Raw genomic sequence first — 24,887 nt, 5'->3', positions numbered from 1 at the left:
AAAACAACTTATGGAAAGGATAGACAAATGATTTTGGAAACAAATCTTTGATTTGACCTCAGAGTAAATGCTATGAAGTCTCTGGGGAGGAAGTTTGTTTTTATTTCACCAGTTTAGTGTAACCTGGTTTGCAAGAATTACTTTTACATCCAGGGAGCTGCACTCTCAACTCAGTTGTCTTTTTAGGATCTGAACCATCTTCCACAGTTGTCGTTGAGACTCTTGTGATGTTTTTAATGGAGATTTCACCAGGCCTCTTTTCTAGAGCTTTTCTCAGGAGTTGCAGTGCGATGGGGATCAATTAATACCATTGAATAATTACTTTGTAGACAAAAGGCCAATTTGTTAGGGACTTCATTGACACCATAAATCTATGTGGGTACTGATCTCTTGTTAGATATCAGTGACTTCTGAAAACTACTGATGTTTTAGATTGCAATTGCTGTCTCTCAGGTAATAAATCTCTATCATATGCCATTTCCTCTTAAGCTTCCATATTTAATGCATGTGCTTTTTTCTTTATAAGAAAGAGTACGTACTGGACTGTCCTACTTATGTTTTGGTTTGGGTTTTTGTTTTGCGGGTTTTTTTTATTGTGGTGTTTGGTTTTTTTGTTTGTTGTTTTTGTTTTTTGTTTTTTTAGTGTATGTGTATATATGTAAGGATACATGTGTCCATCTTCTGACACAGAAGAACCACAAAATTCACAGTTCTGAAATAATAAGGGATGATTATAGATTGTCATCAAAACTAACCAACTATTGATGTTGACATGCAAATTTTTAAAAACACTGTATATTATTACTCACTAAAGGCAGGAGAGATATCTCTTCTGATAAGTACTTATGAGTGTGTAAGAGAAGCAAACAAGGGAATGATTGAGAGTGTGAGGATGAAGACTGGGGAACACGCTGAGAGAGAGAGATGTAGATAAATACCTTTTCACCATGGGTGTCAGTTGGACCAGATGTCTCAAACATGCACACAACCTTAACCTAAGTGTCCATGTGTACATACCTCCTCCATATACAATATACACATTTGTAGAGGAGAGTATATACCTATGTGAAAAATTATGGGTATGCATGTATGTACACACCTGATGCGGAGTTAAATGACAAGTTGTTTCCACAGTGGAGTTCTTGCTCATATAAAATCAGGGAAATTGTTGCCATCTTGAAAAATGTATGGAAGCTTTGAAAAACTTGTAGACAAAATCATGGCTCTCCTACCTTTTGATAAGTAGAACATTTGGAGCTTTCTGCTCCCTACCCCAGAAGTGCATCTGATACACTGTACAGGGATTTCAAAGTTTAATTTAGCTTAACTCTTGGCTGCAATCAACTGCTGATAAATTTAGTTGGGGGATTAGGGAACCGTAAAGACTAATAGCTCCTTAAAAGGAGCCTGAAGATGAGACAGCAAAACAAAAACATCTGCTAAAGTCTGCCTTAGAATGATAGCACACCATACAGTCCGAGTTTAGAGAAATAAATAGGTTGGTTTTGGGCAAGAAGAAATTTTTGTAGATATAGACACTTTGAAAAAGAAAGCCAAATCTGTAAGTATTTAAGGGAATTCACTTTACAAAGTGAAGGAGAGGATGTCTTGACTGGAATCAAGAGCATATAGCAAACATCCTTCTCCTGTAGTTCTAGATAATTTGCTAGCCCTTTAAAAATAGATATTGTTAACTCCTTTTCCTCATTATATCTTTCTTAAGGACTGTCACATTTGTATAAAGTCTTTGGACTTCTGTGGCAGCATTTATTCAAGTGTAAATTCTTAGAGCGTGGCTACCACATCTTTTTAAATCTACCTGTGGATAGTAAAAGTAGACATGTTGACCAGTACTTTATATGTCCTGTCAAAAATGGAGACTCAAACCAAATCAGTACAGGAAAACTCAGACAGATATTTATTTGCAGAATAGACTTATTAGAAATTACTGGAAGTTTCTCTTCCTAGATGCTCCTTCTCACTTTTTTTATAGTGCATCACATTTTCTATATTGAACTGTAACTGGGACCTTTTGTAAGTATTGTACTTCTATGTCTCATAGTGAGAAACAATTCTTATGCCAAAGGCACTGTGATCTTGCACAGTCTTCTTTATCCTTAACTTTTAAACCGTGAATCGTCCCTCTCAAGCTAGATTTGTAACCTAAATGAGAATCCAGTAACTATTTAATGCCTTTTTTCCTGCCTTCTTCACGCCGCCTTCTGCTATCCTGCTATCTGCTATACAGATTAGTTTTTTTGTTGGCCAAGAGCCCAAGAGAGAACTTAGGTGAGAAAAGGTTAAAAAGAAAAAAGTATTTGAATAATTATTATTCAAACTAAGAGGGAGTAATCATTTGATAAAATTTAAATCTGCTTAAAAAGAAATGTCCTTTCACAGACTGTTTAATTATCTTGTGAGTTTAGCAGCTGGATGGCTATTATCTCAACAAAGAGTTTATTGAGATTTGAAGAAGGATTATATGTAAAAGTAGAGTGTCTGCTGTTAGCCTAGCTAAATCTGATAGACTTTGAAAGCATAAGACAATCATCAGTAAGAATGTGAGCTATATTGCCAAGGCAAGCGTGTATTAAATTTTTTTTTTGTTTCATAACTACTGGAAAGACAGTATTCAGAGTAGAAATACAGGTCTGCTTTGATGAATCAAAATATGGATTCAAGAGTGAGAGAAACTAATGATTTTTCTAGTATAAAAATTTCTGATGTTCATAAACTCTTTGTATATTTACATCATGATGTAGGTGGACTGGTAAACCCTGTATCTGGCCTTCAAATGTATGTCAACAGTGACTTTTCTGTAACTGAGAGCAAAATGTCCCTGACTTTTCAAGTTATATCTCTGAAATACCAATTGGAGTTATGTAGTTATATGGTGAAAGTGTTATCTTCTGTGATTCTTGTTCTCTGAACCAGGTATATCCATAAAACTCTGTAGACTTTCTGATTGTTCATTGGTTAACAGCCTAAAGAGTCCAATTTCAAGTTGTGTAAATTTTTCTTCATCCTTTGTTTCACTGTGTCAGGCATATAGCCAGGCATGCTAAGTGTCTATTACCCTTTTATTTCTTACACTATGACTCTTGATGTCTAAAGGCCACAGCATTAGCAGGAATAAAGAGACTGAAGGTAATGGGAGCCAAGCTACTAAGGCAAAAGAAAACCTGAAGAAGTTTATTAATTACAATTAATTAACCAGCAATTAATCAATTAGCAATTAATTAATTGTTAATAAAATTAGTGCAGGTCTAGTGCTTGCTCTATTCATTTTCATGGCAGACATATTTCCCTCCTCTCCCCATTCTGAGCACTGAATACTTGATGTGTCAGGCGACATTTGAGGAAGGCTGCTCTGAGGAACTTTAGGCATCTAGCTCCCCTGATTATTTTACAAGTATCATTAGTGCAGACCAGGTTTTCCCTGGGATTACCAGGTCAGTTTATGGCTTTCTTTGTCATTCCAAAGCTTCCCCACACACTTGATAGACTTGATGACAAGGGAGCTGACAAAGCAGAAGCAGGCCCAAAGCCAAATAATTAGCCTTAAGAAATTATTTTCCAACTCAGAGATTCAAGACTAGAAGAATAAAGGGTGAGATTGGGATCAAAAAGGACAATAAAAGGTGATGTGAAGAGGGAAGCAGGTTGAGGAAGAAGATGGGCTTGGAGAGGGATGAGCACCATAAGGGGAAAATGGTGAAGAAGGAAAAGTTGGAGTTCAAAGAGAAAAGTATTTTCAGATGCATGAGGTAGGTAGTATAAGCAAGGCATGTAGATCAGTTGATTGCTTCTTCCTGGCAATCCAGTCTGAGAATATCTATCGATACATTTGGCTATGAAGTTATTAAAGTAATGACTTTAGAAGTGTTGGTTTTAGAACTTGTCTTTCCTCCCATTCCTTCCTCCCATTCCTTTTTTTTTCTTTTTATACAAGAAATTTAATTTTATAGCACAATACTATAGACTATCTGAAGTGTTCACAGTTGCCAAATGCATGTGAGATTTTAATTTAGGTCAAACAGATTGTTTTGGATAAGTTGACCACTAACTGATGGAGACTTTGGTTAGCTGAAGATAGCATCTGAATATAGAACAAACAAGGTTAGAAGGGGCCACTGGATGTGATCTGTGCAATGAATTGCTCAAAGCTGACCTAATAAAAAGAATAGGTCAAGTTTGTCTAGTCAAAGTTTGCACATTTCCCCAGATGGAGATCCCATAGCCATTCTAGGCCCTTGTTCCAGTGTCATGTTGAATTATTTTTTCTCATGTCCAGTGAGATTTTTTTGCTTGTTGCATCTTGAGATTCTGTCTCCTAGCCTTTCGTTGTCCACCTAGGAGAAGGATCTAGCTGTGTTTTCTCTTTAATCCCACTTTGTTTAGTTGGATTAACAGTTATATCTCCCTATCGGTCTTTTCTTTTTTGCACTAAACAAAGATAGCCTTTACTTAAGCCTGGTCTGCAAAATCACATGTATTGTGGATCTGAAAGTATAGTTGTGCTAGGCAGACATGCTGTCAGACAGTGGAAAAAAGGCCGTGATCTATTAGCTTTTATAATGGAAAGGTCTTGGCAAGGCATTACCACCTCAGGACACCTACAGACTTCTAGGTACCAACACAGTATATTCCAGGCAGCTCCCTGAAGGGTAAGATCAAAATTTTTATTCATCAGTTTCCCCTTCCTATCTCCTAATGTAAATTATCCTGGTGTATCTAAGAGATGTAATTTATGGCCAGCCTGCTGGCTGGTCAGCTTCATGTCTCATAAATTAGATAGCCAGCCACATGTGGGTCAAGTTTAGAAATATACTGCACTTTTTTAGAGGAAAGATGTATTCTTCCCAATCCTTCCTTACATTTGATGTTTCTACACATCCCTATTTTTCTTTTATGTTCCTCTTTTTGTCAGCTGTGCATTGTCCCTATTTTTCCTCTCATTCTCTTCTTTTTCTGCAGTGGAACATGTTGATGGCTGTAGCAGATCAGTATACGAAGTTATCTGACTTTTATGCCTCATGTTTTGTTTATCTGACAGCCCAGATACGGAATAAAGGACTACATTCCTCTTCCCAGTCCTTCTTCCCTTCTTCTCTCTACACAGGCACATATTTCACAATGAGACAAACTGCTAAGAAAGTTCTCTGGATGCTAAAACTTGTGATATTCTCTTGCAGCTGAATAACAGTAAAAGAAGTCCCAACTCTTCTCAAATTCTCGAGAAAGATTTCATTTAGTCTCAGACCAGGTTTCTACTTAATACTGCTGGTCAACATAATTATCAGAGAAGCATTAGTGAGGAGGATGCTGTACCATCTAAAGAAGTCTTTAGGCAGTGCAGTTTATTTTGTTCCAGCATGAAGTGTTTGCAGTAGGAGAAGTTATTGATATAATTCCGTTATCAAAGTTCTTTTTTGTTTTTCTTTTCAACCTGAAGTCCACTGACTATGTGTTGTGGATACCGTCAAGAGAAAGAAAGTTGGAGTGGGGAGAAGACAGTGCTGTGGTATTTTCTCCTTCTAGCATTATTGGCACCAAAGTAGAAGTAAGTATTATTGAAAATGGGTCTAATTCAATATTTTCTCTACTGTGGAAAGTAGATGATTCCAATAAAAGGCATCAACAAAGATTTCTTCAGTTGGCTGGAAGCAAAGAGGGGCATCTGGCATAAAGCCTTTTCTGATCAGTTAATGGAGATACATCAGGTTCAATCCCCTTTTAAGGACATCAGCCCATATTTTTAAGGTTACTTGTTCATCCTCATTGAGTGGAATATATTACAGTGCAGGCTATCTCTGTGAGATGCAGAGATGTTAACTAGGGTGGGGAAAAGAGAAACCAGATTCTCTTTTAAATCCTTGATTATAATATTGCAGAAATCACTTCTTACTCTATCTCATCAGGGTAATATTAAAAGAGCATTGTGTCCAAAAGTCTGATTTAGTTTTAGAGCAGCAAGATATAATCTAATGTGGGAAAAAAAGGGGAAAAGTGTGCATCTTAAATTGAATGAGTGTTTGTAATTGCTGGGAAATCCACTGGACAATCTGTTGACAATCTGTTGACAAACAGGACAGAGAGAGCTGGAGATAGATCCCTGGTAGATCTAAGAGCCAAAAATCAGCTAAACATCTTGGACAAGTTTGGAAGCTTGTTTTTTGTTTCTTGTTTGGCTCATTTCCTTCTCCCATCCCCCATTTCTCTAGAGCAGAAGCAGTGTTGAAGGGTGTGCACTCTGTCTGGCAGGCTCTTGGAGGAGTCTCTGGCCTCAAATTACTCAGCTTGAGAATTCTGTGCATAAAATTAGCAGCAGAGTTCTGTGTATTAGGTACCAGGGAAAAATGTCACATTCAGCAGAACTCAAGAGGCGAGACGTGGAACAGAAAGAACTGGAACGGGACATCAATCCCCCTCTACCTTTTACTGTTTTGCAGCAGACATATCTGAGAGTGTCATAACTGGCTGGTTTGGAGTAAAAATTGTTTGGGTAGTAAATAGATTTTATTGCATGTTTTAGTAACAGGGATGTTTGGTTTTTATTCCCTTCCTCCCCCCTTCACTTCCTGCTTTTCCTTTGTTCTGAAGATTTTTTATTCTTTGCCTTTTCACAAGGAAGGTGCTTTTCAATCATGAAGTGCTGCTGACATAATTTTCTGCCTTCCTTTCCACCTTCCTGTGGTCTGATTCCTGATGAGAAACCCACTGTTATGGCACTACATTTACGTCATGCAACAGCTTATACAAGTTGTTTGTAGTGAAATCTGGAAAAATAAATAAAGTGCAGGCAAACAGGACAAAGGCACTGAAGTAGAGAGGAGCAGCTATTCAAGGACTGGATTCTATAGATACTATCTCAGTAGCAGCTATCTCATTCAGAAAAGCTATTACAGAAGAAGTCATGTTTAGAGTGTGTGTTTTGGCTTCTTTCTTACATCATAAAAGTAGTAAAATTCTTGCCACGCCAATGTTATGTTGCCCTGAAGCCTATGTGTGAAAGAGGTTACATTAGTATCTGTATGTGGAGATGGATTGTCAGGAGACATAAATGAATTATTTGGAGATGTACATGTGCACACATACATTCGCTGTGTTTTTCCAAGTGCCTTTGTAAGACAAAGTTATCAGGCAGTGCTGGTTTATTGTATTCCTCCTCATTCGTTCTCCCTGTTGATGTCCGTGCTGTGAACTGATCTGCATCTTAGAAAAAAATGTTTTTACAGCTGGATTAGCTAGCTGATGTATTTTGCAGCAGAGCCTCAGACGTGCCATGCTGTGGGGCAGGAAAAAACAAGAGTATGTGAGGACAGGGAATTTCCTAAGCTGATACCATCACCACATACTCATTTCTTGAAATCACAACTTCACAGTCCCCCACTACCTTTGTTTGGCTCAGATTATTGAAGCAATCTGCCAGCAGAATGATATTCCCAGATTAGGTAGCACTCTAGGCAGAAAGCTGTTCTTAGTTTCCTTTCCTTGTTCTTTTCCATGGTAGGACAGGCCCATTAGCTACTGCTGTTTAACATGTGTGATAGTTTAGCCACTACATTCTTTTTTAAGGGTTTGGGCATCTGTTCTAAGGCCTGGCATTGGAGCATTACTGGCACGTTTTGAAAGAACTACATTTTTATATTGTTTTTTGTTTGCACTGCAGGTGATTTTGAGTGCAAGTGGGTTGCTGAGGATAATGGCTGTAGTTTCTCACTTTTCACATGACTTTCCCAAAGAATTATACCTCTATTGAGCATTTTTCCTTCTCACTTTCACCCTCATGAGAAAAGTATTAGTCAGCCCTGTTTTACAGATGGCAGAGCTAAGGCAGAAGGAATCACACATAGCAAGCCGGTGGCTGAACTGGCTGTGGCAGTTGAAAGGTCTCTTATTTAGACCTGGCTTCACATAACAAGGCAGCCTTCTGCCTTTTGAGGTATGGGAGACACAAACTCCAGCCTTCCACGCTTGAAATGGACAGACTGGCCACTGATATGGGATTGAATTTCTTATTAGTATAGTAATTGGCGGACTCATTCTACAAGTTTATCTTTCAAGAAATAAAGGCAATAACGACCAGTAGGTGAGGCAGCAGATGAGACAGGCTGTAAGTATATACTGTGAGGAATACTGGCAGAATTTTGAAAATTACAGGACCTTGATATTTATTGCCTCTATATTTGCCACTTGCCTGCCTATCCTAATCTCTAGCCCCCTTGCCCCCTGATTTTATTAAGGAATATTGTCCCAATTTATGAACCATTAGAAAATAAACTCTCTATAATGAGCAGACTGGATATTTCTGCACCAGAAAATTGTGGTTCTTTGACTATATCAGTGTAGCTTAAGTAGTACAACTCCCCTAGGGTAAAGACAATTATACCAGTGTAAAAGTGCATATCCAAATATAGCTGAGTCCCGAATGGGAAGGTACCTTTGTACCAGTAATAACTAGGTCCACAGTAAGGGACAGATTTAATTCCTTACCTTTAGAAACCTGAGGTGACAAAACTGGGAATATAGCTATTTTATAATTTATGTATATTCCTAGGGGACAGATAAAACCTTCACAGGTGGAGTTGGCCCACTTGAGGTCTGATTTACTGGCCAGTGGTACCTGTCTCTGTTCACTGTTCAAAAAACTTCACTTAACTAAAGGCACTCATCTAAAGTTTCTAAATTAAGTAAAAGGAATTTGGTCACAGGATTTTGTCAAATGGTTGGGGAAATTAAACTGTTAGTAACAGTGTAGGATGGTTTGAATGCAGCACTGCACAAATTTTATCAAATCCCAACCCTATTTTGCAACTTGAGAAAGTTCAATGAATTTTTTTTTTTTTTTTTTGAGTAATTTTAACAGGTCTTTTGAACTTGTGAAATAGATGAAGCAGGATTTTCTTTGTCTTGAGCAGCAATAACTCTGACAGATTTTTGATTCTCAAGATGACTAGGAGACTTAAAACACAAAGACTCTCCTGCCACAAAGATGCACTGCTGCTATGCGCTAAAACTGGGTTTTAAACTTCTGGAGGAATGGTTGTAGACATAGCTCTCTTAGAAATTCTTTCCTACTTCTTTGTCTGCAATGGCCAGTTACCAGATTTTGACATTGATGTAGCCGACTGGAGCACAGGGATACTTCCAGCCCACATCTGTCATGCACAATAGTAGTGACAAGCTCTGCCCTATATCTTCCTTATTTGCCTCTTATCTTGGAAGTGATATGCTATCTGGATGAAGGAACATTCTGTTGCTGTTCCTGAGCTTCCATTTTTCTCACTTAGCCTAGTCCTGGGCGTCAATATCCACCTGAGCTATGCAAGAATAGAAAGCCCGATTGCTCATTAAGGAGAAGTTACTTCTAACTCTTCCAATCCAAGTTATTCTACTATGTCAGAGAGAAATCCTATATATTGTTAAAGTATTTCTAAAGGAAGTGGGTTTATTTTAAAAGAAGAATTGTTTTCCACAGTGAGGAAGATCATAATACTGCTTGTGATATTGCTCTACGTAAGAAAAGGTGACAAGATCTGGCTATTGCATCATGAACTATCAAACGCCAGAATGGCACTGTTGAATGCATATTTCCAATATAGCTGATAAGGTCTAAAGAAAAACCTCACTTTTCAGAGTGGTTTTTTTCCCTGCAATACTTCTTCCTTGCTTTGCTAAAGCAATAGAGGTGCAAAAGCCAAGATTCAGGTACGTGATTTAGTTTGAAGTTTTGAGAAAAATGTCATTTAAAAAAAGGCTGCTCTTTCTTTAATATTTGGTTCTGTAAAGCCCTTTCATGCCGAGTAGTAATTTATTCTAGAAATGGCACCATTAAATTCGCTGCCAGGAACAGTGTTAGATGCTGACCTTTAAATTTCTTTAGTTCAAGATGGATTATTTAGTTGTGTTTATATCAGCAGGGCATGAACAGAGTCCTTTTTTGTAAATGACTACTGGTTACTTTTCACCCTAAAAAAACAGTAATGGAAACTGTGGCCAGATTTAAGTCAAAGCAAACTTCCAAATCTCTATATATCTATACTACTGTGCCTTTTTTCCTCCCAACACGATGTATGACCGGGAGAGTATCCATGCACTGAGACATGATGAGCTGAGTTGTTATCTAATGAATAATACAAAACCAATCAGCTCAACTTATGTCCTCTTTGGTTTTTTCCCAAGAAGTTCAGAAAGGTAGGACAACTTCAATTTTTTTTTTTTTAATGGGTTTATTTTCAGCTGTCCTGAAAGCATATAGCAAAGAAAGGGGGTCTTGTTCCCATTAGGCCTCCTAAGTATTTTGGAGCACTACCTGCAAAAAAGCTCTGAAGATTGCAGGGCAGACATGAGTAGCTTATCTTATGTAACTTTTGTCCAAATATTTTGCGGAGCTGTAATTAATTATTCATGTGCTGTAATAGTGAGTTTAAACATCTCTATATTTGAAAATAAATATTGTAAAAGTCTATTAAAGCATACTGTCAAGCTGATGGTAACCATAAAAGAAATATATGTACAAGTATTATTAAAGAACCCAAAATCAGTGTTATCACGGGTGCTGCTCAGTCTCAAGCAACCCAGGGGTCAAAATGCTCAACTGTTAATGATGTGTATGGTACAGAAACAAATGTTCCATGTAACCTTTGAAAACAAAATGTTGAATGTAAGTATCTTGCAAGCCGATGTGTTTCTACTTGATGTTCAGCTTGCTTGCAGTGATTGTTAAAACATTTTTTCCTTTACAGATTAATCTGTGGTGAGATCAGACATATTTTAAAAATGTTATTCTTGTTTGCTTTATCCTATCACTTAACAGATTTATTCTATGGCTGGTGAGCATAACTACACAGTGCTTTTCTAATGTTAGGTGCACCAGAGAGAAGCCATTATTCTAGAGTGTACAGACTTGCACAGACAAAATGGTATAGTAGTGCTGTCCTAGTAGAGATGATATGTAGTGCTGTCATCAGAACTTGACTCAGCTGAGTATTTCTGCTACGGTTTTTTTGATTTACCTTTTACTAGTGGTTCACGTATCTTTAGTGATTTGGGACTACATTCTTATTTTTCACTAAAATTCCATGCTTGCTCTGGTTGTTCGGTTATAGCTGATACTCTCAGGTTTCCAAGGTGCTGGATATCCTTGTACATGTATTTTCTAACAACTTGTGCATTAGACAGAAGACCATGATTTCACAGCTCACAGGCGTACGTGTCTAAAATAATATAGTAGGTTGTGAACTGTGAATAGGTGTGTAGTGGTGTCAGCATATGGTCATGATTCAGTCATCTGAGGATTTTCTTAATAGTCTCCTTTAATTAATTAATTTATTCCTATTTCTTGCACTTGGATGGATGTCTGCTTTCTCTTGCATATGTATAAGGGCCGGTGCATAGGACCATAATGACTGTGCCAGACACGGTGTATCGGTGGGTTTTCTCAAAACTGGGAGTTGACCATGTCAGCTGATGACATGGGTTACTTTTCTAGTAGAGGCATATTTCTTGATGTGGGTACTGTCATTAAGATATCAGTTTTGTAATGGACATTTATTTCATTCATAAAGTAATTATTTTAGCAGAGAGAGCATGTGGATTTGACTAGACCCAGATTATTTTCTCAGCCTAAATAACAGAAACTGTTACTTCTGCTACAGTAGCACAATAGAAGGAATAGAGAGAAAACTGCTGGTAGTTGAGGCACTGATTTGGCAAAGCAGTGTTTCCAATCTTAGTCTCACAGCCTTGGTGATTCCTCTAATCAATCAGCTATGCCACCTTCTGAGGCAGGAATTTGCCTTTTGTCAGAAAAGAAAGTCTTGGCTCTGGTTGAGTTTAGAACAAGAATACATTGCAGAATCATAAACTTTCTTAGCAGGTTTAGCATTGTTCTGTCAGGTTAGCATTATTACTGGCTGTAACCTCAAGTAGAGAGTAGTGGAATTGAGCTGCTCTCGATTTGTTTTTCGCTTACAGCAAAGCAGTTGCATAGACAATTTGTCTGTGAGGTTGTCTGTCGACTTGTTCTTGAAAAGCCACATCTCCAGGTAAACAATGAGCAAGTATTTTTGCATTATGTCATATCCTCTGTCTACTAAAAAAAAATGTATGTGCATTGTATCTATATTCTCTTCCAAGAGATTTGAAAACATTAGAATAACCTTTTTACAATTTTCTTATCAAAACTATGATATTCATCAAATGGAAAGGTACCTTAGAAGCACCTTTCTCTTTTGCTTCTATTAAAGTTTACACAGGTCTTGTGCTTTCCACATCTTTTTGTGTGCGTCAGGAGGGCTCCCCTGAATTTTCATGAGTTCCTATACATTGATATTGTGATTAAGAATTCTGGTCAAGGTGATCTCTTCCTATTTCCTTCTGAATGGCAGGAGAGAGCAAGAGGACTGCAGTTATAAAACTTGATTATTGTCTCTCTCACTCAAGGGAAGAGTATAATGAGCCTGATTTAGGGTTACATGAGGATTGCACATTTAGCAGGCCTAATCAAGAAAGCAGAGTATACATCAGTGTGAAGTTCTGTGGAAATATTTAGGTCCAACATCATCACTTAAAACAACTCTGCTAAGTCTGTGTTGGAAGCTCAGAGTAGCACTCAGAAAATGCAGTTCAGAATTTTGTAGGTTCTCCTGGTCACTTCTGATCAAGAGGCACTATCTCCCCTCTCCAATTCTATAATGGTGCCTTCAGTTACCCACAAAAAAGAGATGGGTGAAGAATTTACTTCATTAAAATGCAGTGAAATGCAGTTACTCTCAAGGCTGATAATTACAGTTGTAAATAGAATTTTATTTTGAAGGATGCCAGTTGATTTTTTGTCCATTCAGATGGGAATTTTTGTGCTTGACAGCGGAAGGAGGAGAAGGAAGCAAATACGTATTGAACATGAAAATGGAAGAGTCTGAAATGGAGAGGCAGATACCCATGACAGCTTTTGACTAAGGCGGATAAGCTGTGTTGCAACTTATCTACAGTGTTAGCAAATGATGACTTCCTCATCACTTTCTTACTTTTATTTTCTTCTTGAAAAATTGTCAGCTGATTTTATACAAATGCTCTATCACTACCATTTGAGTACAAGGCAGAGTGAGCCATTACCTTATCTTTGTATGTGGCAAATGTGGATTGTTTTGAGTGCATGAAGCTGAAAAGGTCTTTATCTTTCAAGGACTTACATCTCCCTTACATTGATCCATCCTTCAAAGCTCGTCTCCTGTGTCTGATACCCTGGTACCCATATGTTTGACAAGGTTGAATTTTCTGATGACACTTTCTGTTCCCATTTGAAAATTTATTCTTTAGCTCCACCTCCTGGCTCTTGGTCCATGAAAAGGAGGATTCTCAGGAATCACAGAGCTTCAAGAAGGGATCAGAATTATTCATCCTAGCGTACGAACATTAGTGTAGGGATGCATATGGGGACATTTTAGCTGAAAAAACAGAATTTGTTGAGCCCACTCACGCTGGCTTTCAACAGAGGCAAATGTTCTGGTGGTGAGGTGGACAACAATATGTGGCTCATAGTTTCTGCTTTTTGTTGGACTTTTGGTTTCTCAACTGTGGCAGTTTTGATACATGACAGGCATCACAGAACAGTCTTTCTTTATGACTGTTTTTTCTCTGGTACTTCCTCAATCTTGTGGGGGTGGGGAGGTACAGGAGAAATCGTCTGACACTGAACCATTAAAAAAAGATCTCTGAGGCCTTGCAAAGGAGTCTTGTTTCACACAGGAAGAATTTGACTTTGTTCATCCTATTCAACCAGGGGCTACCCAAGAAGCAGAGGAGTAGAGCTTAGCCACCTGGATTCAAGAAGCTGAACCCATGTCTCTTCCCCGACAGCTGCGAGAAAAGAGGTAGTGTGTCTCTCCCTCCTCCTGCTCCCCCACAAGCCTCATGTAACTGCTGTGATCTGTTTGTTTAATTTGGATGCAAGCGTCTTTGGTGATTCTTCTTGTTGTTCTAGCTTCCACACTATTAGGCTGCTCAGTGTGGAGCAGTCCATTTCTTAGGTTGGAGTGGACTTTCTTCTTTTTGTGAGGAATAGTCAGCACCTAGGCCATAACGGGTAATTGTCCTCTTTATAGCTACAAACAGTTTCCCTTTTACTGGGGTTGGTGATATGACTAATTTTATCTCCATAACCACATCCCTCTTCACAGTAAGGGATAGTGTTTACTGTGTTGTGGGTGGTGCTGATTCATGGCATTCTCCTCGAACAGCAAACTATTGAAGACCTTACATGATTACTTCATCCTTTCAAATGGAAACACCTACTTGGGATATTCTCCTGGCAGGATAAACTGAGAGAACTGACAGCTTTTTTTTTTTGTATTATCAGAATATTTAACATTATGTCGGCTTGGAATTTTTTAGATGATCCTTTTAAAAGTTTCTCTCTATCTCATTTGTTAGCCTTTTTTCCTCCTTCCTGATGCTTTTTACTTAGGTGTTAATATAAATACCCCTCTAACAACACTGAATTATAAGACTGAAGCAAAGGTGAATTTGTCTTCTGCTTGTCAAAGCTGTTGTACCAGGGAGAAGGTCACAGACAAAAAAGCACCTGCCAATTCTTGCTGTTATGTTGTGTGGACATTATAGACAAGTAATATGACTTTGCAGTAATATGGCTGCAGCGGCCGAAAAAACGCACACTCAGTCAGTTGACAGGCAGCGAGCACTTTATTTACAGAAGGCTTAGTTTTATAGTCTTTTCCTTCTGTCCACACGCAAACATACCATATCTCATTGGTTAGGTGTTCTTGTTTACGTGCCTAAGCTCCTTTTCTAATAGGTGGTCAGCATTCCTTCACGTGCTGGCAACTCTCAAAACAACACCTGTTATTTACTGCAGTTCTTCCCTTTCTGTTTTTTCGTCTTCAGTGTTTGCATTCCTTTACAATCTCATAGCTGTAACTGCTCAAATTCAAGGCCTAAGCTGTCTACAGCTCAGTTGTTTCCCTCATATGGCTGCTCTTTAGGTGTTCCTGCAAGGATCCTTCCTTCTCTTTTACTTCAAATCCAATACTTTCTAAGATCTGCAAAGCTTTTTCTAACCCTGCCTACTATCATATGTTCCTTCACACATTTTTGACATTTTCAAACACGTGTCTTTGCTCTTACTTCAGGTTGTCTGCTGTGAAGGTTAAAGCCAAGGTCACAGGTTCGATCCCCGTACGGGCTTAAGAGCTGGATTCAATGACCCTTGTGGGTCCCTTCCAACTCAGAGTATTCTGTGATTCTGTGATGAATCTTATCTACTGTGACTGAGAGATCTCCCTGTAAATATTTGCTAGCCTACTCATTCTTTTTTAAAGCCTCTTTAAGAGTTTGTTTTATTGTGATGTCTACAAGAAAATGTAACAACATTTTGACAGCTGGTGCAGGCACCACTAGTTATGATATAGAATAATACTATGTTTGTCTTTCTTTGCTCTTTTTCTGTTTGTGCTTATCCTTTGTTTCTTATCGTATATGTACAAGGTACATTGTATGAATCTTGCACACGGAGTGTAAGGTTTTTAGGAATTAGCTTTGTGCTGTCAGTTTGTACAGCACCTAGCACAACAAGCTCTTTTCTCAGAACTGTTTCCTATTCCCTACAGTAATGCAGTAATAATAACAGCATAAATCATGATATATAATGATCTCCTTAGAATAAGATATACTGCTGCAGAGTTATTACTATAAGTCTTCTAAATACTGTAGGAAGGATTAAGAATGCATCCACAGTTGATCACATTTTGCAGGAAAAGCTTAGCAGCTCAAGCATTTTTTTTTTGTAGTTCTGCTCCTCTAGAAAGCCTAGGAATGATAAGGGTGGTTTTCAGACATGTCGAATCCTCACAGTGGTCACTGACTTTGCTGAACTTACAGAAACTTGAAATCTTGAGATCAGGCCTCCAGAGGAAGAGAAAGACACCACAAGTGTGTGATTCTTGATTTTGACAGTTGATAATGTGATATTGCCTTTGTTCTGTATGGCACAGAGACCTCGAAGGCTAATACCAGTATGAGTAACCTAAATCTTTTGTTCTTGCTTCACAGTGATTTTGACCAGCTTCCAGATGATGTACCTGTTTCAGCTAACATTGCAGATATTGAGGAGAAGAAAGGCTTTACAAACTACTTTGTAAGAAGGGAGATTCATTCTATCTCTATATGCCTTCATCTGTGACTGGTTTGGTCATGGGAAGCAAAATGCAGTTAATCTGGTGTAATTGCTTTTTGCTATGAATAGTTCCATGTGGAAAACTTCTCAGTGCTTGTTTTTTCTAGAATGGAGGATAGTCTATCATAGATTTAGTCTAAAAATTTATTTTCTGAGTGAAATGTGACAGAGGTATCCTCTAACATCACTTGTTTTCTAAATTCTTATCTAATCTCCAATTTTTTCCCTGTTGGAGTGCTGTACCTTTGCTGAAGAGAGTGGTAAAGGAGTTCAAGAAGGGTAGAAGGGCAGAGTCATTATTCCTTAGTACTGGCAAGTTAGGATGCTCCCATCTACACAGAAGATAGCATATTAATAAAATATGAAAGAGCATACAGGAAGGGAATAGTAGGGAAAAGCACTAAGGTTCTGAAGGTTTTGAATATGACCAGCTGAGTCTGACTTCTGCTGGAGACTTTGCTCATAAACCCTTCCCACTGCAGTATGCAGGTTTTAGTCTGGAATGTAGTGATGTTTGATTGCTCTGTCTTTATGTTTTCTGAAGGATCTGGCTGCAATGTGACTCAAAGGTCAGTGTATGGAAATCATAGGTTTCTTTAGAGCAAAGCAATTTTGTCAGGAGATAAGAAATAAAATACTGGTTGGAGGCAGTCAGACCATAATTTCTGAAATTGTGTACCTTAAAGTCAAAAAGAAGTATGAATGCTTTCAACTCTGAAAATCAATTCATTTAGATGCCTGTCTATAGACTTAGATGTCCAAAGCATCTCACTGTAAAATATTTGTATTTACCTCCCTAATGTGTTTTGTTTGTTACTGAGGGAAGGTGTGTAAGCATAAAGTAGAATCTAGTCATTTCATGTTTCCTTTTAAGATTATATAACATAAAGTAAAGCAGCCACAGGGATATGCATCTTGGGAAATCTGGACCCACAAATATGCCACGCTGGTGCTAACTTTTTATTTTCTAGTTCTTGAGTCTGCAGATACTTTACTGAAAGCTTGCTTTCCACTCTGCCCCTAAGAGAATATTCCCTCTAATGGAGCACTGATCTTATGATCCTATTGCCTTACTTTCATTTGGTAAGTATTTATGAGTATGAATATCAACCTGAATCTCTCTTCTCTGTTTCAGATGTTTGTCATTGAAGTAAAGCTTAAAGGTCGTGGCAGATACCTGATTTTCCGACGCTATCGTGAGTTCTATGCCCTGCACACCAAACTAGAGGAGAGATATGGGCCAGAGAGTGACAATGGCCCATTCACCTGCACACTCCCTGTATTGCCAGGTAAGCTGTCAGTACCAGGTCTTTCCATGATTAGCAGCTTTATCAGCCCCAGGCTGTCCCAAAGAGGAGTTCATTGAGGGAACTAGTTGTGACAAGGAACTAGTTCCCAGCTGTAGATGCCAGAGAAGTCAAGCTCCATTGGCAGTACCTTCACTTGTGGTAAAGTTCATTTAGAAACATAAAATGCTTTAGAAAATATGTATTTTCTTGGAGATCCTATTTTCTCCTGATTGCTTCATTTCTCTGACAACCTCTTTTGTTTTTTCTTCAATAACTGTCACAGGTTTTATATTTTCCAGGAAAAGTTTTTGTTGGTGCCAAAAGGGAAATTGCTGAGAACAGGATTCCTATCCTAAATGTCTACATGAAGGTAAAACTTAATTTTAAGGTGGAGAATGCACTGAGCACTGCAGATATTTACCCCTTGAAATCAGCTAAGAGAGACAGTACTGTTACAGTCCTAGGTATCTGCTTCTCTCTGTACTGATTTTTCTGAATACACAGTGTGCACACTGTGGTACAACCTGCAGTCCTCTTCCCCAGATTGTTCAGACTGTAGGATCTGCTGGAGTACACTGTTCACAGAGGCTCACTCACTCACTCACTCACTCACTCACTCACTCACTCACTCACTCACTCACTCACTCACTCACTCGTGTACAGATAGATATCCTTAGCAAAAAAATCCCCCAACCCGAGATGTATGAGGAAATGGTGAATCTCCAGGTGCTGCATGAATACAGAATTGGTATGTATGTCTAAAAGACTGGGAGAATGGTGTGTGGGTTGTGTTTTAACCTTGCCCACCAACTAAATACTGTGCAGTCACTCGCTCACTCCTGTAACAGAATAGGGAGGAGAATCAGAAAAAGGTGAAACCCGTGGGTTGAGATAAGTAAAGTTTAATAATTGAGATAAAGTAAAATATAATCCTAATAATTGTAATTTAAAGGGAGATAATGAAAAAGACAGAGAGAAATAAAACTAAAGAAAAAACCAAACAAGTGATGCACAACACAATTGCTCACCACCTGCTGACTGATACCCAGCCAGTCCTCTGAGCAGTGACCAGTGGCTCCAAGCCAACTCCCCACAGTTTATATACTGGGCATTCTATGGCATGGAATACCCCTTTGGCCAGTTCGGATCAGCTGTCCTGGCCATGGTCCCTCCTGGCTTCTTGTGCAGCTCCTCACTAGCAGAGCATGGAAACTGAAAAGTCCTTGGTTTAGTAAGCCACTGGTTAGAAGCAACTAAAACAGCAGTGTGTTACCAACATCATTCTCATGCTAAATCCAACACACAGCACTGTACCAGCTACTAAGAAGAAAACTGACTCTGTCACAGCCAGAATCAGGACAGGTGGGCTTCTGGTTATACCTGCTCTACAGTGAAGATGCATCCAGTAAACATCAAGGAGAGAAATTCTTTGTGTGCAGGTTAACTGAAGACCTGACTTTAAATCACTAAAAGCTTGAAACACTGGCCAAGGCTTACATGACTTAAGATTGCCTTCTTTCCACAGTCATTCATGTTCTGAAGGGAAACACAAAAAACAATTTACTTCTGCAGTAAATCAGGTACAAAAAGAGTGAAGCAATACATTGGCCAACTCCAGGAGTAAAGAAGAGAAACTGTCAGCTGTTCAGCTGTGTCCTGCTGAGTGAGAAGGGAGAGGAGAGAGATTTCTGGCAGTAATGAATATCCTTCATGATCCCGTAGGTCAGAGAGGCATATTTGTTGCATGTAAATAAATAGAGAATTGGTCTCTCCCACTGCTACTCTGCTTCCTCCTTGCTCTTGGCACAGAACCTACTCTGCCTCCCTGCTTGGGTGTTGATGGATGAAGATGTACGACTGTTCTTCTACCACTCAACCTTCGATAGTGAGCAGGTGCCTCACAGGCTGAGACGGCTTCGCCCACGGACACGCCGAGTGTAAGTGATTGACATGTTTTTTCAGCATTTCTTGATGTAAAAGATGCTGTCCAGTTTTGGGGGGGGAGAGAGAGAGATGAGGGTCACCACTGTGTTTCCCATGTGAATCCATGAATTCCCAATATGAGGATCTTTGTGGTGGAGTGAACACAGAGTATTTCTTCTTTTCAGTAATCTCAGATTTTTAAAGTGGATGTGGTACTTGCATTAAAGGAAAATTCCAAAAGGAGAGTATAGCTTACTTTTAAAAAATACTGTCCAGTTCTATCTACCTGTATTTCTTTTATGGTAATTTCTATTATAATGTGCAGAATATACAGGCCAAGATTAATGACATAGGCTTGCACCACTGAAATCAGTGTGAGTTTTGGCAATGAATTCAGTGAGATCTGGTTCAGACACTAAATGAAACTGAATATTTAATTTGTTTCTGTCCTTTGTCTAAACAGGGGCCTGTCCTACATAGCAGCATTGACACCCCTTTGGAGAGCTTTTAAGTAGACACCATACTTCATTACCCTTTAGACAAATTAATTCTCCTTTCAGCATAGCAAAGATGGACCCACTTCCTTTTCACTTACCTCAAACACGGCAGAAATTGCATGTGTGTATGATGACAGAGTTTGAACTAAATGCCATAAATGCTAGAAACAGAAATGCCCAGAAGGCAGAGTAGGGGGGCTGAGCAGTGCTGTGGAAGTCCAGGATACTGACTGTATTGAAAATTCCATCTGTTCTCAACAGCAGACACCATCAGATTGTTGCTACTCTGAACTGAAACTGAGGGAACTAGGGCAATGTTGTTGCATCCATATTTTTTTACTTCAGTGCTGCACACAGATTCATTTTCATGCAGTTTCTCCAGTGGTCTATGGCTTACCTGCCTCTTAAATAGTAAAAATGCAGACATTGTACTACTAATTGTGTAGCATTTTTTATGACTAGAAAGGCATGTTTATCTCCCTGCTGTCCCCTTTCTTTGCAGTAAAAGCATTTCACATCAAGTACCTATTTTTGACCGCACAGCAGCTCCGCGGGCTGAGGTGAGTACTCTGCACAGCCTGTCACAGGATAGGAGATTAAACTCTGTTTTACTTTGGTACCTCATCCATCAAGTTGCCTTTTCCAATTAGAACCTGGGGGAAGAAAGTGAAATCAACAGAGAAAAACAATTGATTTTAGCAACAGGGAGTGAAACAAAGGATGGAAAGAAGTGTTTTGTTCCTCATCACTTGAGTAGTAAGAAGGTCCATTGTGAAGTCAGAACGACAGGACATTAAAAAATGAGACATGTACAGCTTGCTGCCAAATGGTGCATATTTGCATAGTGATAACCATAAATTAAATTTATAACAAGCACAAGCTTCAGCTTCGTTGACTTCAGTATATGTTTAAAAGCTTTGCAGGTGAGGCATCTCAGTATTTTTTGTAGCACAAGTGTTCTACTGAAAAGTGCCTATACCCTTGTCTTTTGTGGTATATTGTCTCAGTATTAAGCACATGGGACTGCTTTGTAACCAGTACTTGTCTGAGCATTGTCTTGCTTCCTGGAATTTTGCTATGTAAGATTAAAAAAAGCCATCAAATGCTTTGAGGTTTGTTGGTTTTGGTTTTCACACTGACAGTGACAGGTCTTGGAACAGTCATGCCTCTTGGGTTTTATCTATGAATTTATTAATATCGATTATACCTACCAAAATTTTTCAAGAGGTGAAAAAAGCTTTTGAAAGAGCTATTAAATAGACATATGAACTACGAGCACAACATTAATAAGACTGAAAGAACTATCTCAACACAGAGAACACCTTTTCGTTTTTGTTCCTCTAAGAGTGTTTAAATTGCTATCATGTTCTCTAAGGACAATGGGGGAGCTGTGCATTTTTGTAACTCAGCAACATTAATTATCCAAGAACAGTTTTTTTTCCCCTGAAGAGGACATCTAAGTTCCATTTTAACTACATGTCAATTTCCCAGGCTTCCCCAAATCTCTCAGTTCAGCATATAGACCTGACAGCTAGATGTAAGAGCAACAGTTACTTACCCTTAAATTAGGACACAACAGTTCTGCAATTTTTTAAGACTTTTTATGATATTTTGCAGTGAATCTAAAAGTTGTAAAGCTGCAACCAGAAATAATATATCTCTTCAATTCTCAGGATTTCAAGCTATCAGTTTTCTTCAGCTCTGTTGTCTTATTTGCTCTTAAGTGTTTTCAGCTTAAGTATATTTATTTCTCTGGTGCTCAGGGTTCTGTCCCTTTAAGAATCCTAGCATGCAGTTCTCTCAGGGCCATGTTTATCCTAGTGCTTTCACTATTTCTTCAAAGCATTTTTGTGCATGCTGAGTAGGAGAAGAAATTGTGAGAACTGCAAACTGTGGTCAAATATATGTGACCTTATTCCAGAAATAGGTCTGTGATGACAAAATGCACACTATCTTGCTGCTTTATGCTTTCACCTCAAGTACAGAACAGAAAAAAGGGTTTACTTTTGTAATTCTGTGAATTAGTAATTTCAATGTTATTACTTTCCATAGGCACTGTTTGATTTTCCTGGAACCAATAAACTGGAACTCAGCTTCAAGAAGGGAGACTTGATCTACCTACTCAGCAGAGTAAATAAAGACTGGTTGGAGGTAAGACTGCAAGAGCAATACTGAGTTATTAGCATACCTTGACATATATGAGTAGAAAGGGTTCTCCTAATCCTTGTGACCTGTCTCCTCCTTTCAAGGAGAAACTCTACCATAATCAGGCCTTACTGTCAAGAATAAATCCTTGATTCCAAATTTGTAATTGCTTTGTTCCTTGATGGTTTTTAGCTTACAAATTTTCTGCCCTCCAGACTTCAGTTTTCATTTGCATTTTTTTCTGCTGGAATGTTCTTAAATTCTTTGGAAGTGATTAGAACACAGAAAGGCCACAGAAAGGAGATGGAAACTCCATTTCAGTGATTAATTGGTTTCTTGCCTCAGGGTGAGTTGCTGTATGCTTCATGCTTCATACCACAACACACGTCAGCCTGATTAGAGAGAACTTGGGTAATGCAGCAGTCTTCTGAAAGAGGATGAGGAGAACATACTGTGTGTTTGCTGATATGATATCTCTGCTTGCTCAAACACCACAGCCTTCCTTGCTAACCATCTGACTTTCATTTTTTACACACTGTTTCACTCTCCTGCCTGGTATTTGACTATGCAATTGTATAATCTTTTTGTAGGGATGCCATCAGGTCACTTCCATAGCCTTTCTTTTCTGGATTATAGTAGAAAAATTCTTATTGTTGTTTCTGTGGAAATTAATTGAATTCCAGAACTTATGCATGTGGCCAAAATGGCGTGGTTTTCTTGATTCTAATATTTCCCATCATTCCAGGGAACTGCTAATGATACCACTGGGATTTTCCCATGTGCTTTTGTGAAGATCATAAAAGATTTACCACAGCAGGAAGACACAGTCAATAAAGTCCGCTGTTATTACCACAGTGAGACTGTGAGCACTATCAGGTAATAAGAAAATAGTATTCCAGATTATTGCTGAAGAAACACCAATAATTCTCTTTTCATGATATGTAATGAATAGATTTGTTCTGATTACAGGGATATCTCAGTGGAAGAGGATCTGAGCAGCATTCCATCATTCAAAGATCTCATGGAATTGATGAGGTACAATGCAAGCAGTTAGTTGTATATTTAATACTTAAACATTTGTCAAGCTTATGCCAGTCCTAGATTTTTCACATTCTACTTGGTCATCACCAGGTTTTGGGTGTGAAATACTTTTCAAATGTCTTGAAGAAGTTGTACTTTGACTTGGCCTAGGGCCATCTGTGCAAACACCTATCTTCCTTGGGATTGTCAATAAGTATGGAATGACCCACACTTCCGATTCACTTATGCTGTGTAGAAGTTTCCATTTTTGTTCTAAGGTCAAAGCAATGACCCCTTGAAAACATCTTTTGTCTAATACACTTCTTCAGGATGCAGGACTCCACCTTCTAACACCTGCTAAACTAGTGTTAAACTAACTTGATCTAGTGTTGAATATCAACACTTTAGAACATCAAATATTAGTAATAGAACACCTATGCTAATACTCTTACACTCCTCAGAAAAAAAGCAACTGTAAGTAGGCAAAAGTGGGTAGTAACTACAGTCAGCATTTTTTGTATGGAAATTTTATCAAGCATACAGATTAATTGTGCCATTTGTGTGGTGTTACTGTAAAAGGTTCTTGGTTCTGATAGATTTCTTAGCTTAAACACAGCGCAGCATGAATGTGGCTGTATAATTTCCAGTACTAGCTGTATCAAGAATGCCAACACATGCGAGGCTTTATGTGGCTTTTAGCAGAGTTAATTAGACTGTCAGTATATTGTTCATCATGTAGCACCTCCCAGGCATTCCTTGATTTCTGGGGATCAATCCATTCCTTTTCTACCAGGCGGGAGTTTGACCAAGATGACATTGCTTTGAATTATCGGGACCTTGACGGGGATCTGATCCGGTTGCTCTCCGATGAGGATGTTGAACTCATGGTATCTCAGAGCAGGAGAAGGCCCTCTGAGAAGCACTTTTTTCCTTGGAAGTTGCACATCACTCACAAAGATGACTTGGGTGTCTACAACACTAGTCCAGGAATAGATGCTACTCAAATAGTAGGAGCAATGTAAGTGCTATATAGATATATTCCAGTAGGTAGCTATACAGTCCATTAATAATCCCTCTCTTCAAGCAGTTTCCTTTAATATGGCTTTGAAGTGACCTTGAAAAGAGTAATTTTTAGTAATATGTTACCTTTCAATGTAAAATCTGTACTTAGCTTCTACAGCTTTTTAGCACTCCTCTGCAATAGAGACATCTACATAGAGACCAGAGAAGGTGAGGAATAGAGAAATGAAATCACTGGCCATATTCACAAAACAAGTCAGTGTTAGCCTGCAATAGAGATGTCCGGAGTCCCAAGACCTGCTCTAATCTCTATACTCACTCCCAGAGCTAATTATTTGTCCAGAATGCCTTCATAAACTTTTCTTTTTTTTCTAGATTGCCATAATTTTCTCTTCATTTGCTGATATGAACATTTGTGTGCCAGGGCATAATTATTTCTGTCATGTTGGAGTCTGACCAGGCATTCAGAGTTTCTTCTAGAAGGATCAAGAAAACTTTTTTGTACTTCAGTGAAGAAATTGCAGCCCACCTTAGCTTTCTTCTTTCCACTGCCCAATATATTGAATTTTTTGAATCAAACTTAGTACACCTGTGGTGTTCCTCATAGACCTTTTTGTAATTGTACAGACTACTTATTTCTGCATTCTGGGAAAACATGCATGATGCCTATTCAAACAGGAGTTTATTCTCTATCTATCTTCTGCTTTTGGACACTTCATTTCAAAGGAGAACTAACAAGAAATTACTGTATCAGATTCTTCAACAAATAAAGTTAAATATGAGTTTATCAATTTTTAT

At 38.5% G+C, this 24,887-nt stretch overlaps 1 protein-coding gene across 7 annotated transcripts in view; it reads left to right on the top strand.

Moving 5' to 3' along the window:
• NCF4 (neutrophil cytosolic factor 4) overlaps positions 1 to 24,880 on the top strand; it is an 81,146-nt gene extending 56,266 nt beyond the window's left edge. For 3 of the 7 annotated variants that reach the window (XM_039382269.1, XM_039382271.1, XM_039382270.1), the window contains exons 3-12: positions 16,072 to 16,156; positions 17,331 to 17,484; positions 17,784 to 17,854; positions 19,294 to 19,421; positions 20,407 to 20,464; positions 21,957 to 22,055; positions 22,795 to 22,925; positions 23,019 to 23,084; positions 23,863 to 24,087; positions 24,465 to 24,880. In XM_039382269.1, the coding sequence (XP_039238203.1) occupies positions 16,072 to 16,156; positions 17,331 to 17,484; positions 17,784 to 17,854; positions 19,294 to 19,421; positions 20,407 to 20,464; positions 21,957 to 22,055; positions 22,795 to 22,925; positions 23,019 to 23,084; positions 23,863 to 24,087; positions 24,465 to 24,474 (1,027 nt within the window). In that variant the 3' untranslated portion in view covers positions 24,475 to 24,880. Of the gene's footprint in view, positions 1 to 5,469; positions 5,564 to 13,786; positions 13,878 to 16,071; positions 16,157 to 17,330; positions 17,485 to 17,783; positions 17,855 to 19,293; positions 19,422 to 20,406; positions 20,465 to 21,956; positions 22,056 to 22,794; positions 22,926 to 23,018; positions 23,085 to 23,862 lie in introns of those variants that run through there. The other 4 variants (XM_039382273.1, XM_039382272.1, XM_039382268.1 and 1 more) reach the window with 4 other exon arrangements.
• The last annotated feature ends 7 nt before the right edge of the window (positions 24,881 to 24,887 follow it).

The sequence above is a fragment of the Pipra filicauda genome, unplaced genomic scaffold (assembly GCF_003945595.2).
Source record: "Pipra filicauda isolate LSUMZ 115617 unplaced genomic scaffold, ASM394559v2 scaffold262_size1072369_pilon, whole genome shotgun sequence".
Lineage (NCBI taxonomy): Eukaryota > Metazoa > Chordata > Aves > Passeriformes > Pipridae > Pipra > Pipra filicauda.
This window is presented reverse-complemented; position numbering and strand designations above follow the sequence as displayed.